Source organism: Crinia signifera, chromosome 7, assembly GCF_055691185.1.
Source record: "Crinia signifera chromosome 7, ASM5569118v1, whole genome shotgun sequence".
NCBI lineage: Eukaryota > Metazoa > Chordata > Amphibia > Anura > Myobatrachidae > Crinia > Crinia signifera.
Window position 1 is genome coordinate 95,748,424 of NC_139223.1, and position 15,286 is coordinate 95,763,709.

General features: G+C 43.6%; 1 protein-coding gene across 1 annotated transcript in view; it reads right to left on the reverse strand.

Moving 5' to 3' along the window:
* WDR75 (WD repeat domain 75) overlaps nucleotides 1-15,286 on the reverse strand; it is a 334,745-nt gene that overhangs the window by 146,436 nt on the left and 173,023 nt on the right. The window contains exons 10-12 of the mRNA XM_083153502.1: nucleotides 7,953-8,012; nucleotides 3,344-3,459; nucleotides 1,221-1,399 (exon numbers count right to left, since the gene is read on the reverse strand). Coding sequence (XP_083009628.1) covers nucleotides 1,221-1,399; nucleotides 3,344-3,459; nucleotides 7,953-8,012 — 355 coding nt within the window. The remainder of the gene's footprint in view (nucleotides 1-1,220; nucleotides 1,400-3,343; nucleotides 3,460-7,952; nucleotides 8,013-15,286) is intronic.

Here is a 15,286-nt window from a genome sequence, read left to right on the forward strand (position 1 = left end):
ATAGGGGCGTGAGGGGCTACTTAGCCTCATTTCCCTATGCATACGCCCGCGTTTCATGGGCGTTCCCATGCAAACGCGGGGCGTATGCATGGTAATGAGGCCGTGACGCTCGTGTAGGGGGCGGGCAGCTGACATCGCCGGATGTCAGCTGCCCGCCCCAATACAAGATTTCACACGGACAAGTGTCCGTGAGGTCTTGTGTTGCGGGACCTGGTGGAGCGTGCGGCCCTGCCTTCGATGGTCTGCGACCATCGAATGCAGGGGCTGCTCCCAAGGTGGAGGAGGCGTATCCCCGTCCACTTTCATACGGATCGCCACATATCCGCGTACGGACGGAGGTGGCGATCCGTATGCAAGGCGGGGATTCGTCTGTGCGGTCGGAGCCGCATATGCGGCTCTGGCCGCACCGATCAGAATAAGGGCCCTAGTGTAGAGGTAGTAATCAGGCGGCACTCTCGGATTTGATGAAAACGTGAAAAAGTTATTTATTCATCCAACATGTTTTCGGGCGTGTAGCCCGTCCTCAGGGAGATTATATATATATATATATATATATATATACATACACACACACACACACACACACACACACATACATACATACATACATACATATATACATACACAATCCAATTTCAGAGGCGCTCGGATGACGGCAAATGAATAAAAGTCACAAGCAGGATTTTACAACATGGCTGTATTATAAAGCCAAGCGCTTTTGAGGCAAGCACCTCGTCGTCAGGGCACAGCAAACCTTTTGCTGTGCCCTGACGACGAGGTGCTTATACACATACATATACACACACACATATATATATCCCCGTCAGCGTAGTGATGCTGCCTGTGCTACGCGGATAACGTAGCTTAGAGAAGGCAGCCCGGTGTGCCCCCTTTGTTAGCGGTGTGCTGGGCTGTCTATTTCACTGTGGAACTAAAAGCGCCAGTGATGGGCTGCTGCGGAGTCAGCGTAGGATTGCAGAAGTAAGGCAGCTGGCGAGCTGCCAGGATTCAAACAGGCGCTATGCTGATAACGTAGCTTAGAGAAGTAAGGCAGTTTGGTAAGCTGACAAGATTCAAACAGAGTGGTGCAAGCTGCCGCCGTGAACTAAACAAGTACCGAAATAAAACATATTGCAAACATGTTTTTATAGTAAAAACAAATATAATCTAGTAAACCTTTAATCCCTTGTTGCAAAGACAAATTTAGCTTATATAGGTACCTTTGCAGCTCTTCACTGAACTCCCAAATTTTCATCTGCACGTCAACGGTGTCCTTTTCCTTTCCTTCTAACTCTTCCACGGTGGCTAACCAATACCCTTTGCTACTGAATGCAGCCTTCACCAAATCCATATACTGCAACCCTAACTGATTGACAAACTCTTGCTGTGCAATATCCAGCTGTGCACAATAAATAAACCATGATTATTAATACAATTAAAGGCCAATGAAATAATACATAAAAGCAAATACAAAAGTAGAAAATTTACAAAATTCAGACACATTTCTGCTAGTATGGGCTCATGGTCAGGTCAGTACTACAAGTTGAGTATCCCTAAGGGTCCATACACATTGGGCGACTATGCCCAGCGTGTATGGACAGTGATGATGACAATCACCGCTGCAGAGAAAGCCGCTCAGTGCATACACACTGAGCGGCTTTCCCCCTGCCCGGAGCCGGCAGAGGGGGAGGACGGCTTCGCGTAGTGCAGTGCTATGCAAAGCAGTCCTCAAAGCGGCTTATCTGCTGGTATTACCAGCAGATGAGCGGCTTTCCCATTGATGATGCGGGAGCGCGCAGCAGAGCTCCTCACTGGGGCATACTCAGGGGCAACCTGCTGTTTTGAGCGGCTTTCAGCTCAAAGTCACCCAGTGTGTATGGGCCTTTATCCTAAATGTTCAGGATTGAAGCATTTATTATTATATTTAATTTAGGTATCTTGAGGATGGAACCCATGTGTGTACATAAAATGTATTTATGTTGTATAAACACATCTAACACATGAAATACACACAAATGTACTTTATTTGAGCTTGAAACAAGGTTTCAATACCTGAAACAGAGTAAGTTTAAGGTCCATACACACTGGGCGACTATACCCGGCGTGTATGGACAGCGATGATCACATTCATCGCTGGAGGTAAAGCTGCTCAGTGCATACACATTGAGCGGCTTACCCCTTGCCCGGCGCGTCAGCGGGGAGAGGCCGGCTGTGCATAGTGCAGCACTATGCACAGCCGTCCTCAAAGCCGCCCAGCAGATGAACAGCTTTTCTGGCGATGATGCAGGAGCGTGCAGCAGCGCTCACCGCTGAGGCTTTGAGCTGAAAGCCACTCAAACATGCTGTTTTGATCGACTTTAAGCTCAAAGTCACCCAGTGTGTTTGGGCGTTTAAGGTAATAACAATTGGTATTCTTGGCAAGTTCCCAAATTCATGCGTTACCGTGCCTGAGGGGTGCTTATCATTCTGCTGGTTATCGGGGCTAATTGGAAAGCCCCCGGTGACTCCATTAGCCATGGTAAATTACATTGGCTATTTAGATACTTCCCATTGAGTATAAACCGTAAGTGCATGCAAAATATAATATTGTATGCATACATGCTTTCAACTACCCTATTAACTTGTAATATTGCTTAATATTTAACCTTATTTGTAATATTAATGTTTCTTTATATATTTTATGTAAATTGTGTCTTCAACATCATGTTTTGTACATATTTTCTTGCGGTTTTCAGCACTGTATTTACCTATTTTTTACTACTATACAACCAATTTTTTTTTTTACTTTGTATCCTGCAGTGCATGTATTTATCTCTATTTCTAATAGATTATTTCCTCCTACTGTACACACAGGAGGAGGAATCAAGGTAAGCACAGATCGCTCAGCACACATCGCTATACCCATGCTATGCACCAGCAATGTGTGCTGAGCGACCTGTGCTAACCTATGTTTGCCTATTAGCACTTGCTAAGCGATCTCAAATATTTAGTGCATGCACTGAATATCCCAGCCGGCGATGGCGAAGCACGGGACCGCATATACACACGAAACCATCCGTGCTTAATTTTTAAATGATCGCTTAGAAAATAGGCACAAATCGCTACATGTTTAGGGGCATTACAGTTATATAACTAAACTTGTAATTGTGGTTACATGTCACTTATGCCATTATGAACCATATTTAAGATGTCTCCACTCACAAATAACATATGGGCATGATGTACGCGGTACCATAGTCCCAAGAAATGTATTCTGCATTACATGCATGAACATTAACATGCAACAAAACAGTCCTTTGCTTGTTTAGAATAAGAGAAAGACTTCAGCCATCATAGAACCTACATTATACAGAGGTTTGTCATCATGTAGTGAATAAAACTGGAGATGTCCTGGTTTGCCATTAAGAACCAAGGATTTGCTTCTAGGATCAAAAAGCAAGCCTGTTTTAACCTTATTTCCTGCAAAAGAAATGAAAACAAAAATAAAAAAGTTGGCACTGTATATGAAAAATAATTTTCTCTCATTTTAGCATAGTAACCTACACTACAAAAAGAGATGTTCTTCTCTGCTTAATAATTATATTAAGACCAGGGTGACAACATTCACAGCTGCCTGAATAGAGCAGGTACAGTATTGTGTTAATTGCAGTAGATACTAGTACATGCAGTGCACTATTTTCAAACAGATTTATAGTCACAGCTGCATAGCTTTTAATAAGACAATAATAGAACATGAATCGCCATCCACTGTAAAGATGTGGCCGGCTACATCTGTATATTTAGGGCCGTCTTAGTGCAAGGGCTTGATGGGCAGTTGCCCTAGGGCCCCATAATCCTATGGGCCAAAGTTCCAGTGGCGGACTGTGTCGGGAGGCAGGATGGCATGTGCCCCCCCGAGCCAGTACACTTTCCGTCACCTTCACCGGGCCATCCTCACACTGCTGTCACCCACAATCCATTACTATCACTCACTGCCCATCACCTTAACACTGCTGTCCCCCACTATCACCCACTGCCCGTCACCCTCACGCTGCTGTCACCCACTGCCCATCACCCTCATCCACCACCCTTATGCTGCTGTCACCCACTATCCATCACTATCACCCACTGCCCGTCACCCTCACGTTGCTGTCACCCACTATCCATCACTATCACCCACTGCCTGTCACCCTCACGCTTCTGTCACCCACTGCCCATCAACCTCATCCACCACCCTTATGCTGCTGTCACCCACTATCCATTACTATCACTCACTCACTATCACTCACTGCTCATCACACTGATGTCACCCACTGCCCATCACCTAATGGTGTGTGGCATATTGTGTAATGGGCGTTCTAGTATGTGGTATAATGTGTAATTGGCATTATGATGTGTTTAGTCCCCTGTCCCACAAAGCCATGCCTTAAACTTTTTGCAGGCCAGCAATGTATATGTTACCACCGCCACTCTCTTCCCCCCCCCCCAATGTATATTTTGTTATGGCATAACGTATACATTGCTGGCAAATTTCTCACTATGTGCACGGCTACAAATGAAATGTTTGCCCTGCACACGGGCACGGGCGGGATTTTTCCCAGTCAGGGCGGAGTGGAGTTTTACGGATTGCTGGGCTTCGAATATACGCAGCCCAGCTATCAGTTCTGAATCAGGCCCACCCTTTGGAATTCAAACCCAGCCCATTATGTAAATAGCCTTGTATATGAAAGATTTTCAGCGAAGTCTTTCGCCTCCTGAAAATCTCTTGCTCTTTGAGGAAAATAGTCCAGTGTCTACACACTACTTTGCTGAAAGATATATCTATCAAAGATTTTGGCAAAGTCTTTTGAAATGAAAGTCTACTAGTGTGTATGGGCCTTTACAATCAATTGAGATTGTATGATTGGGTACAATATCTTTTTGATGTATGGCCACCTTTAGGCAGTGAACCCTGTGACAACCTATGTGTAACATCACCATAGCATGTGATCTGATTAAACATTGTAACAGCTCAGCCAGGCTGAAGCTGCCTGTTGTCCTCTGTATGACCTGCAAAGTCTCCCCCCTCAAAATGCATGTCCACATTGACTAATAATCTGAGGACACAGTGTATTTTCCTTATAAGAAAGGATGGGGTCAGGAGAGACACTAACTAGGCTCTGCCAGCACACCTAGTTAGACCTTCCACAGCAGAGGCTTTTCTTGAAGTCTCTCTATCCTTCTGAAGTGTAAGCTCAGAGGATGAGCTGCCCAAGCGGAATGGGATCATTCGTCAGACTGCATTTAGGTCTACAGTCATTAGGTCGACCCCACTAGGTCGACTGGCAGGAAGGTCGACCTGACTTAAGGTCGACATGGGCCAAGGTCGACATGACTTAAGGTCGAATTTGCATAAAGGTCGACATGAGGAAGGTCGACTGGTCATAAGGTCGACATGGGTTTTTCACTGTTTTTTGATCCGAATGTCGACACAGTCGACATGGACACAGTTGGCAATGAGAATCGGACCCTCGCATCGCTTCGCTCGCAATGCTTCGGGCACGTTGCCTCGCTGCGCTCGGCACACTATTTTATTCTCCCACCACGCCCTAGTGGATGGTAGGGCATGAAATACCGCCTGTCGGCACATGTCGGCTCAAAAAACAGTGAAAAACCCATGCAGCTTCATCATCAAAGACAGGCAGAGGCAGCCACTGCCTGTCTTGCCATCTTGCTGATTGCAGAAATCTCTACACTATCCTTAAAAAAACCTTTTAAGCTGTGTACACTGCTGTGTACACGCTGAGCAATAGATTGCTCAGTGTCTCCTTATCATCAGTGACCAGATATGGTCACTGATGAACAGGAGACTCTGCCGCAGGAGCTCCGATCATTAGGAAACTGAAAATGGGAGCGTGCACCCGGCGATTTATCGCTGCAGCACGAAAAAAAAAAAAAAAAAAACGCTGGCAATATGGTTGCTTAGTGATTATATTGCCAGCGATTTTGCAACGTGTATACACAGCTTTGGTTTCTAAGAAGCCCATGACCAACTCCCAAGGGCACTAAAATAAGACTGGCTTCTAGGAGGTGTATAGAAGGGGAGGAGCAGCCACACAAATTTCTGTGCCAACTCCCAGTTACTACACTTCCATACCCACTGTAAAGAGTAACTCTGACCCCTGCTGGATGAAGGAGAAAATGTAATAAAATTGTAAATGCCAATAACAGATTGGTTTTAACTTCAAGTTAATGAACATAAATATTTATATGAAGAGTAGTATGTCAGATAGAAATACAAGACAGCAGTTTAGCACTTTATAAAGGTGACCGTTAGAAATACACTAAGTAATCCTATAAACTAATCCAGTGGTCAGGGAACTCTGTCCTCATTACCCCACGCAGTGCATGTTTTGCAGGTCTCCTCACAGAATCACAAGTGAAATAATTAACTCCACCTGCGGACTTTATAATATGTGTCTGAGTAATTAGTACACCTGTGCACCTGCTGGTTTACCAGCAAAACATGCAGTGTGGGGTAATGAGGACAGAGTTCCCTGACCACTGCACTAATCTAAGAAGGAGACTGATAAATACACAAACTACTCTTATACACTTACAGCTATCCCTAGTTTTGGCACAGTGTGTACGCGCACACTATGGGCGGTATTCAATGTGAATACCTGCGAGGTGCAGCGAATCCTTTTTCGGATTCGCTGCACATTCGCCACGTTCCGGAGCCTCGCCGGCTCCGGTATTCAACGAGTCAGGGGCTCGCTGCCCCTGACCGGCGAATATGAGCTCCTGCGGTGAACGCCGCAGGGAGCCTGAGGACGGTGGCAGGCAGAGAGATGGAAGTCTCTCTGCCTGCCCCAGAACATTTGTGGGGGGGAGGTGGGCTCCACGGGTGCCAGGCAGCACAGGCTGCCCCCCGGGAGTGCCAGCAGGGGACCGTATATTCACTACACCCGATCGTAACGATATTGATAGTCCCCGTCTAGAAATTGCCTCTTTACAGTACTTGTCTATATTGGACCAAATATTCACAGATTGGTCGTGAATGAAGATTATCAAAAGGCTTATCAGCCTGTTCTATTCCCAACCCGGTACACCATTAGCGGATTGAAATAAACTGATCTCATTCATTAACTACGTTTTGAACATTACCCCTGAGGAAGTCGTTATGATGAAACGCGTTGGATGTGTGTTTCTCGTCTGCTGTACTTCAATCATGTCAAACGAATGAAAAAAAGTTTTTTATTGTATTTTATATTGTACTTTTTTTATGAAATTTATTTAAAACCGTACAGCCTGCATTTTACAGTGGTAAAATATATTTTTGGTGGTGGAGGTTTTACAACTGAAACTTTAGCGCACTCTATCTCTTGTGCTATATATATATATATATATATATATATATATATATATATATATATATATATATATATATATTTGTTAAATTAAATTAAATATATATTCATGTGCTTACACACATGGCAAATCAGGCTCATTGAATACCGCCCATTGTGTCATGTGCTATTCCAGGTAGCTTGTCCAGAATCCTACTCCCTAGTATAAAGCATGTGTCTCCTGTGGGGAAAGAAGGAACGTTTGGCAAAGTATTTCAATGTTTAAGAGGGGTAGTCAATATGGGATTCCGACTGTCGGAACGTACCTATACAGTCAGAATCCCAAGCCATTTTGGGCCAGCTCATCTGCAACTCGACAGGTAGAATTTAAAGATCCGATGTCGAGTGGCGAAAAGGGATGGTTGAGAAACAGACATGAATTTGACAATTCACGGTTTTAAAGTCGGATCTGTTTTGTCGATTTCCACCTTCAATGCTGTCAGAAATGGCAGCATTGAATCGGCGGTGGGCACTATTTTCCCTGTCAGAAATAGCATCAGAGATTGAATACCACCCCAATAATCTTTTGAACAGAATAACTTTTTTTAACTGAGGGAAATGACTAGAAACACATGAGATGCATACCTTTTACCAAGCCCTGGATGATCCTGGAGACTTTTAAACCCACATCAATTATTGTAATCTCTATAGGAGAAAAAAAAACACATACACTATAATATTACAATTTAGATATGTAAGCAGTAAAAGTTTAGAGTTCTAATTATATTATCGACACTTATAATTGTATTACAACTGACATAATAGATGATAGACAGATAGATATCCACTTGGGGAATAGATTGCAATTGCAAGAGCTTAAACATTTTAAATGAACAGTAAATATAAAAAAGCTCCTAACACTACAGTAGATTCCCTCATTGGCTATGTGGGGGTCTTCAGTCCCATGTACAGATACTTTGAACTTGAATTTGCTGAACTTTAAAGCAATTTATTGTGGGCCATCAAAAAAAACCCTTAAAAACGCCCAGACCATGGCTTATACCCCTTTCACACCAGAAAATGCAGTGACCCACCCGGGAATATGGCCCAGGGATCATGCCGGGGGCATTCCTGGGTTGGCCGCTTTCACACCAAAAAAGTCCCTGCATTTTCTAGTGTGGGAAGGAGGTGGGGAGGCGGCTGGATGGCGGCAGAGGTGGGGAGTACTCACCCTGGGTTGCTGGTCCTCAGTGGAGACCGAGGTTCCACGCAGGCAGCGGGCGCGGATGATGCAGCTCACCGGCTGCAGTGAGGGTGCCAGAGAGCTTCGTCATCTACACGCCTGTCCGGTCATCTAAGCCCATCGCCTTTGTGGATCCCTGGCCTGACAGCATGCACAGAGGACCGGCAACCCGTACCCCTACCCCTTTCACACACCGGGCCAGGACTCCTGGGTTGAACTCGGGAGCAACCTTGCTCCAATTTTCCCGGGATTTTGGCTGGTGTAAGAGGGGTATTACTTAAACAATTTGGGGTGCACAAGGAGAACCTTGCCCTAAGGAGACTATAACACAATATTCAGCCACTGCAGCAGTTCTCAGGGGGTGCAGTGCTGGGGGGGCACATGGGGATGGATGCTATGTGAGACATGGAATGCTGGGTGACACGGGGGGGGGGGACGGATGCTGTGTAACCAGTGGGGGGTGCTAGATGCTCTAAAATATGAGGTGCACAATGCTATGTGACAATGGGGGCTGCACAATCGAGGGTGCTAGATGCTGTGTTACACAAGGGTTGCAGTGTGAGGGACAGAGGTCAATAATAAGGGGGGGTTGTGGGATTGCTGTGCTTGCACACTGGATGCTGGGTGAGACAGGTGTGCAATACCGTTGGACAGTGGTGGTTATAGTCGCTGACACTGCTATTGGGGTGGGCAGAGACATGGAGAGGGCTTAGGGGGAAATTACCCTGTGGGTCAAACCTCTAGGTGGCAATAGATACACCCATAGTAGTAGCCAGACATGCTCTTTAGACAGATAATTACATACCCCCTTAACTTTGTATGTTGCATTCTACTACCAGCTATAGTCTCTCTGAAATGACTTTTCAAAAGTAGTCAAGTACAGTATGGCATAGCCGTGGTTCTCCAACTACTGCTGCAATGTAACAGTCAAACTTGCCCCCCAGCACCTGTGTGGGGAGCTCCGATGTCTCCCGCTGGTGACCGCTGATCTTTACTGCAGTATCAGCCGAGTCACTTAACCCCTCTCAACTGGCTGCACATCACACATTTCAGCTGCAGATCCGGACCCTGGTAAACAACACAGAGTTCAGAAGGGAGCTGAGCAGTGCACAGTTTTTGGCTGGGTAATTCCCCTTCAACCACAAGAGAAGTCACTTGACACCTCATGGTAAGTGCCTGGACTTCACTTTCTATTTCCGGCGATTTTTACCACCTGTATCAAATATAAACAAAAAGCCTCCTCCCCTACTGTGTGTTTTCCCACTGTGTTCTTTGTCTCTCATTGGGCCTACATATGTAGCGATACACAGGCATTTTCTAAGTGATCTCAGCACACTGGATATTAATCGGTCAGGGCCAGTGTTCTCACTAGAGAACACTGTCCCTGACAGATCGCTGACATCACTGTGTGCTAAGCGATTATGCTGAAGTGTTCTGGGCAATCTAGCATCGCTCACAATGCTTCAGCATCGCTGTGTGTGTAGGACCCTTTAATTTTTGTACACACAATGATTACATGTCTACACCGGCTATTTGATAATGAGCTGTGCTTTGTAAATTCCCCATGTGTGTATGTGGTAACTTGCTGCTGCTCTGTATGTAGAACAGTGTGAAGAAAGAAAGTGGATATTTCTAAAGTGGTTGGAGGAGGTGTTTTAATTCTGCACAGTGTTTTCCTTTTGCTCGGACCTCATGCAAACCCTTGCGGTTTTCTTTCTATTGTTCAATTTATATTTCACACTATTATTTGTGTGTTTTTCTTTCCAGGTTTTTGTGTTTATATTTTTTTATTTTTTAGCAGCTATGGTGCTACCCTTCTCTAGATATATACATGTAACAAAAAGAGGGGAAGAAAAAGCTAGAGATATTCTGGGTGCACTCGTGGATTTGTTTTGTGGTCCGTTCAATTAATTTGAAAGAAATTATACTCTTTAAAATGTAACCTTTATTTGTACTTTCATTTAAAAAAGGGGGGGGGGGGGGGATCTATGCAATCTCTCCTCTCCGTAAAAAAGAAAGAGTGGTGCTTTAAAGTTAGAAATTGTGCTTTAAAAAAATAATGATCGTAAGGTTCTGACTGGTTAGTGCCATTATTCATATACTTTTGTTCATGTGTCATGTACCCCTTGCTGTTGTCCAAATTAATTTTCCCTGTTCAGGGTATATTTGGTTTTGCACTTTAGTTATTTAACCTCCTTTTACTGGTTTGGTTTTCTCTCCTTTATTGCTGATTCCCAAACTGTGTGCCGAGGCTCCCTGGGGTGCCTCACGACACTTGCAGGGTGCCTCGGGTTGGTCCTCCAGGACCAATTCAAATTGTTTATGATCAATTATTTCTGGACAAAACCAGTGATGGTGGCTGCCAATCTCAAAATCAGAACCAAATACTGCCCTTTACCACATAACTGAACCTAAGAAGCACATATAAACACAATCATCTTAAATGTATATATATTTTTTGGGGCCTAGGGGTGCCTTGGAAAAATTCTGATACTCTAGGGTGCCGTGATTAGAAAAAGATTGGGAACCCCTGGCTTAGGAGGTAATAGGCATGAACCCCTGTTATTATGTATCTTTCTCAGCACATGGTGAGACTTTGTATCATTTTTTTGTTACATTTATTTACTTTGGTCTTTGATCTTCTATCTGGGCTGTCTGCCACTCTCCACTAGAAGTGTTTTATGATACTATATGCTGGGCTATTTTTCAGAAGGAACTGAGGCCCTTATTCTATTTCACTCTTTCTGAAAAAATATTTCTTAGATGGACAAAACCATGTGCACTGCAGGTGAGGCAGGTGTAAAACCCCACCCAAATCTAATTATCTCTGCACAAGTAACAACTGCCTCACCTGCAGTGCACATGGTTTTGTCCATCTAAGAAACATTTTGTCAGAAAGAGTGAACTAGAATAAGGGCCTCAGTTCCTGCTGGAGCCTGCTGAAAAATAGCCCTGACTATATGTCTCTCAGCATGTGCTTTCTCCTGGGAGATATATCATTTATTTATTCTGGGTTTTTTTCCAGCAGTTTATAATCCCTGTTTATAGAGATGTCAATTTTATGGTGATAAGGGATATCTTGAATTTAGTATTACGGGCTCTGATGTTTATATATAGGGAATCTGTTTGTATGATTGCCCTATCATGTGCCCAAGCGCTTGTTTGCAAATGTTTTCACCGTTATCCCTGGTGTGTTTAATGTTATTTCAACTGTACATTTTGCCTGTATTGGACCCACACAATTATATGCGCATGAATTGTTCCTCACTGCTTTGTCCGTGTTTTCACCCACGGCTGGTATCACAGCTCATTCATATAGTATTTCTCATCTACGTAGCGTATCCGGCTGCTATCGCAGTTTTGCGGTTATATTGTGATCCCGGCTGGGTGTTATTTTATTGTTCAATCTTCTATTCCTGTTTCAGAGCACAGTTGCTATTGATATTCACTGCTAATCTCTGCAGCGTTACCTTCTATTTCTATGGTGGGTCAGGCGTTACGATCTAACACTACCTTTGCCCGCATTCACTGTTTTGTGTAATGTTTATCTATGCGGCGTCTCTGTCTGCTTATTACAAATGGCAGTAGTGTTGTGGTCTCTCTAGGCTTTGCACAGTTAGTGTGTCCTCAGACACTACACCTATCGACAATCTCTTATGTTTTATTACTGCTAACTGCTGGCGGTGTCTGTGTTAAGCCGAATGCAGGCTTACACAGCTCCGTCAGTGTCTCTCTCCCCAGCGTGTATGGCATCTCGCCTGACACGTCTATGCTGCTGCACACACAGGTTGGTTGTTCATGCCCTATTCTCTATTATTGAGGGGTACATATTTCACATATAACTAAACATTTTTTGCACATCAGACACTTCACAAATCACACGCCTAGGCGCATTTCAACTGATTTTCCGGCTTCATCGGGGCAAGCCGAGTGGCCACTTCCGGTCTGTGTTTATTCTGATCCCTTGGTGACCGTTGTTAGGAGGCAGGTCCGTCATTGGTTTCTTTGTTTTCCCTGATTTTTATGTGTAACTCAGGTTTTTTTTTTATTTGCTACATATGGAAGGTTTTCTTACGTGCCCACTGGCCTCCCTTCTCTCAAGTAATTGATGGTATTAATTCGTCCTTGTTTTGTTTTATTCTATCTTTTGTCTTATTTTGATTATTTCTTTCTTTTGTATGTTAATATTTTGCATTGGCTATTTGTTTTTTTCCTCCTTCCTATACATATATTCTTTCCCCTCATAAGACTTTAATTTAAAATTTTTGGGGGGACTTCTCATCCTCCTCTTGTTCTAGGTGCTTTATATTTTTTATAATTATTAATTTGTTAATTATCATTTTTTATTTATTTATTCATTTTTCTTTATTATTTATAATTTTACTGCATTTCCCCGCTCTTGTGAATTAGTCGGATGTATGTATGGCTTTGTGTGTAAGGTCTCCAAATATTGTTATTTGTCCATACTATATAGTGAGATTAGTCTGAATTCCAGTGAGGTAACCTCCTGTGATATATGCATGATGACGTCTTATGACATCTTGTGATATAATTGTTTCAGTTTATTTTTTATTTTATTTCTTTATATATTTTATCATTATTATTGTTTTACTATTCTGTGTTTATTACAAATGTGCTTTGGGAAGAATTCTGTGAAAGGTGTGATGTGAATAATGGTTGTGTAAAAACTGTGTGAAATTCTTGATGTTGTTGGCGTGTTCCAGGACTCGTATCTTAAATTTTCTACTTGTCATTCCAAAATATCTCTAGGGACAGTTACATTGTAGACAGTAGATTACTCCTATGGTGTTGCAATTTATATATCCTTTGATGTTGTTGTTTTTCTCATATCAGTACTTTTTTGTTTTCACCATATGTTTACAGGCTTTGCATTCCCCGCAGGGATAACGCCCATCTGCTACATCTCTTTGTCGACTGTTGGTGAAATGGCTATCAACCAATCTGTCTTTTAGGCTTGCTGACTTTCTCCAACATACATTGGCTTTCTCCAATTTGTGCGGATAGGGCTTCATCCGTTTGTAATACGTTCCAGTGTCTCTAAGTTTTCTTGTATTTCCTTCCACTGGTTGCAGTATGTTCCGATGAAACGGAGTTTATTGTCTATACTTGTTTCTTGTCTTTTTTGGGGAGTAATTGCTGTCTCTCCATTCTTCTCACTTATTTTTGTCACTGTAACCTCTTTTTATTAGACGGTCTTTCAGTTCTTCTGCCCTTTTGTCAAAGGTTTGAAGTTTCGTGCAGTTCCTCCTAGATCTCAAAAGTTCCCCTTTGGGGATATTCCTCCATATTGCCGGGAAGTGGGAGCTAGTGTAATGAAAGGTTCTGTTTGTTGCTGTGTTCTTCCGGAAGCTATCTGTTATTATTTCTCCATCGTCTGATATCTCAATGGTCAGATCCAGAAAAGTCACCCTTCGATGGCTCATTTCCATAGTGAGTCTCAGGTTCCACTTGATGTTGTTCAATTTTTCTATAAATTCTCTAAAGAGGGTTTCTGGTCCCTCCCATAGGATCAAGAGATCATCTATGTACCTATACCAAGCATTGATGTACTGGGTATATCTCTCTAGATCTTCATTGAACACATGCTCTTTTCCCCACCACCCGAGGTACAGATTTGCGTACAGTGGCGCACACGTCGTACCCATCGCTGTACCTCGGGTCTGTAGGAAGAACTGTCCATTAAAAACAAAGACATTTTTAGTGAGAATGAAGTTTAGCAGTTGACTTAGGAACTTATGTTCTGTTCTTCTTCCCATATTAAGAAAGTACTCTGTGGCTTGCACCCCCACTTCATGGTTTATGCTTGTATAAAGCAATTCCACATCGCAGGTGCACAGCCAGGTGTCCTTTGTAGTTGTGATATTCTCCAGTTTGTTCAGGATGTCCATCGTATCCCTTACGTGTGATGGGAGTTCCGTGACAAATTTTCTCAAATGCCAGTCTACATATGTGCTCGCCTTCTCCGTTAGACTATCTATGCCGAACTTGATTTCTAAAGTGGTGCCTAGCACATGTAGGCACAGCTCCACTTGCAGTACCTATATGGTTACCCTGCCACCACATTAAAATTGTCCATCCACTCGCTGCTTGGTAGCTGTAGGGCCCAGCTACTTTTCACAGATGTAGCATGGCAACACTGTAGATTAATTGAAGGGAAGGGTTTTTAATTCCGCACTGAGTGCTCTTTTTGTTCGTCTTCCTATGATTTCTATTTTCATTTTCTTTATTATTTTTGTACGATAATAGTTTTAATATTAGTAAGAATGCGGTGCTACCCTCTCCCATACAGTTAGGCACAATAAGAGAAAAGAGGGAAAGTTGGGGAATTATGGGGTGCACTCTGAAAATATGATACTTGTTTCCTAGCACGGCGCCCGTCGTAGGTGATCGCATACCTTAACTTAAGGTATGCGATGGACATGACTGACGCAATTTTAGGGCTATTTTTAGCCTTTTCCCTGACAATGAAAAAATTGCGTCCATCGCATGCCTTAAGTTAAGGCATGCGATGCGACCGATGCGATGGACCTGATTTTACATAGGGAACAGTGGCGCCGGAACGGGGGGGGCGAGGGGGCAGCTTGCCCCCCCCCCCCCCCCCCAAATTACTGAGGCGCTAAAGCAGCTGTGCGGGCGGGCGGCTGATTAATCAGTTGTGGCACCCCAGTCTGAGCCACGTCCTCTTGGCAGGGACAGGGTTAATACCCATGCCATT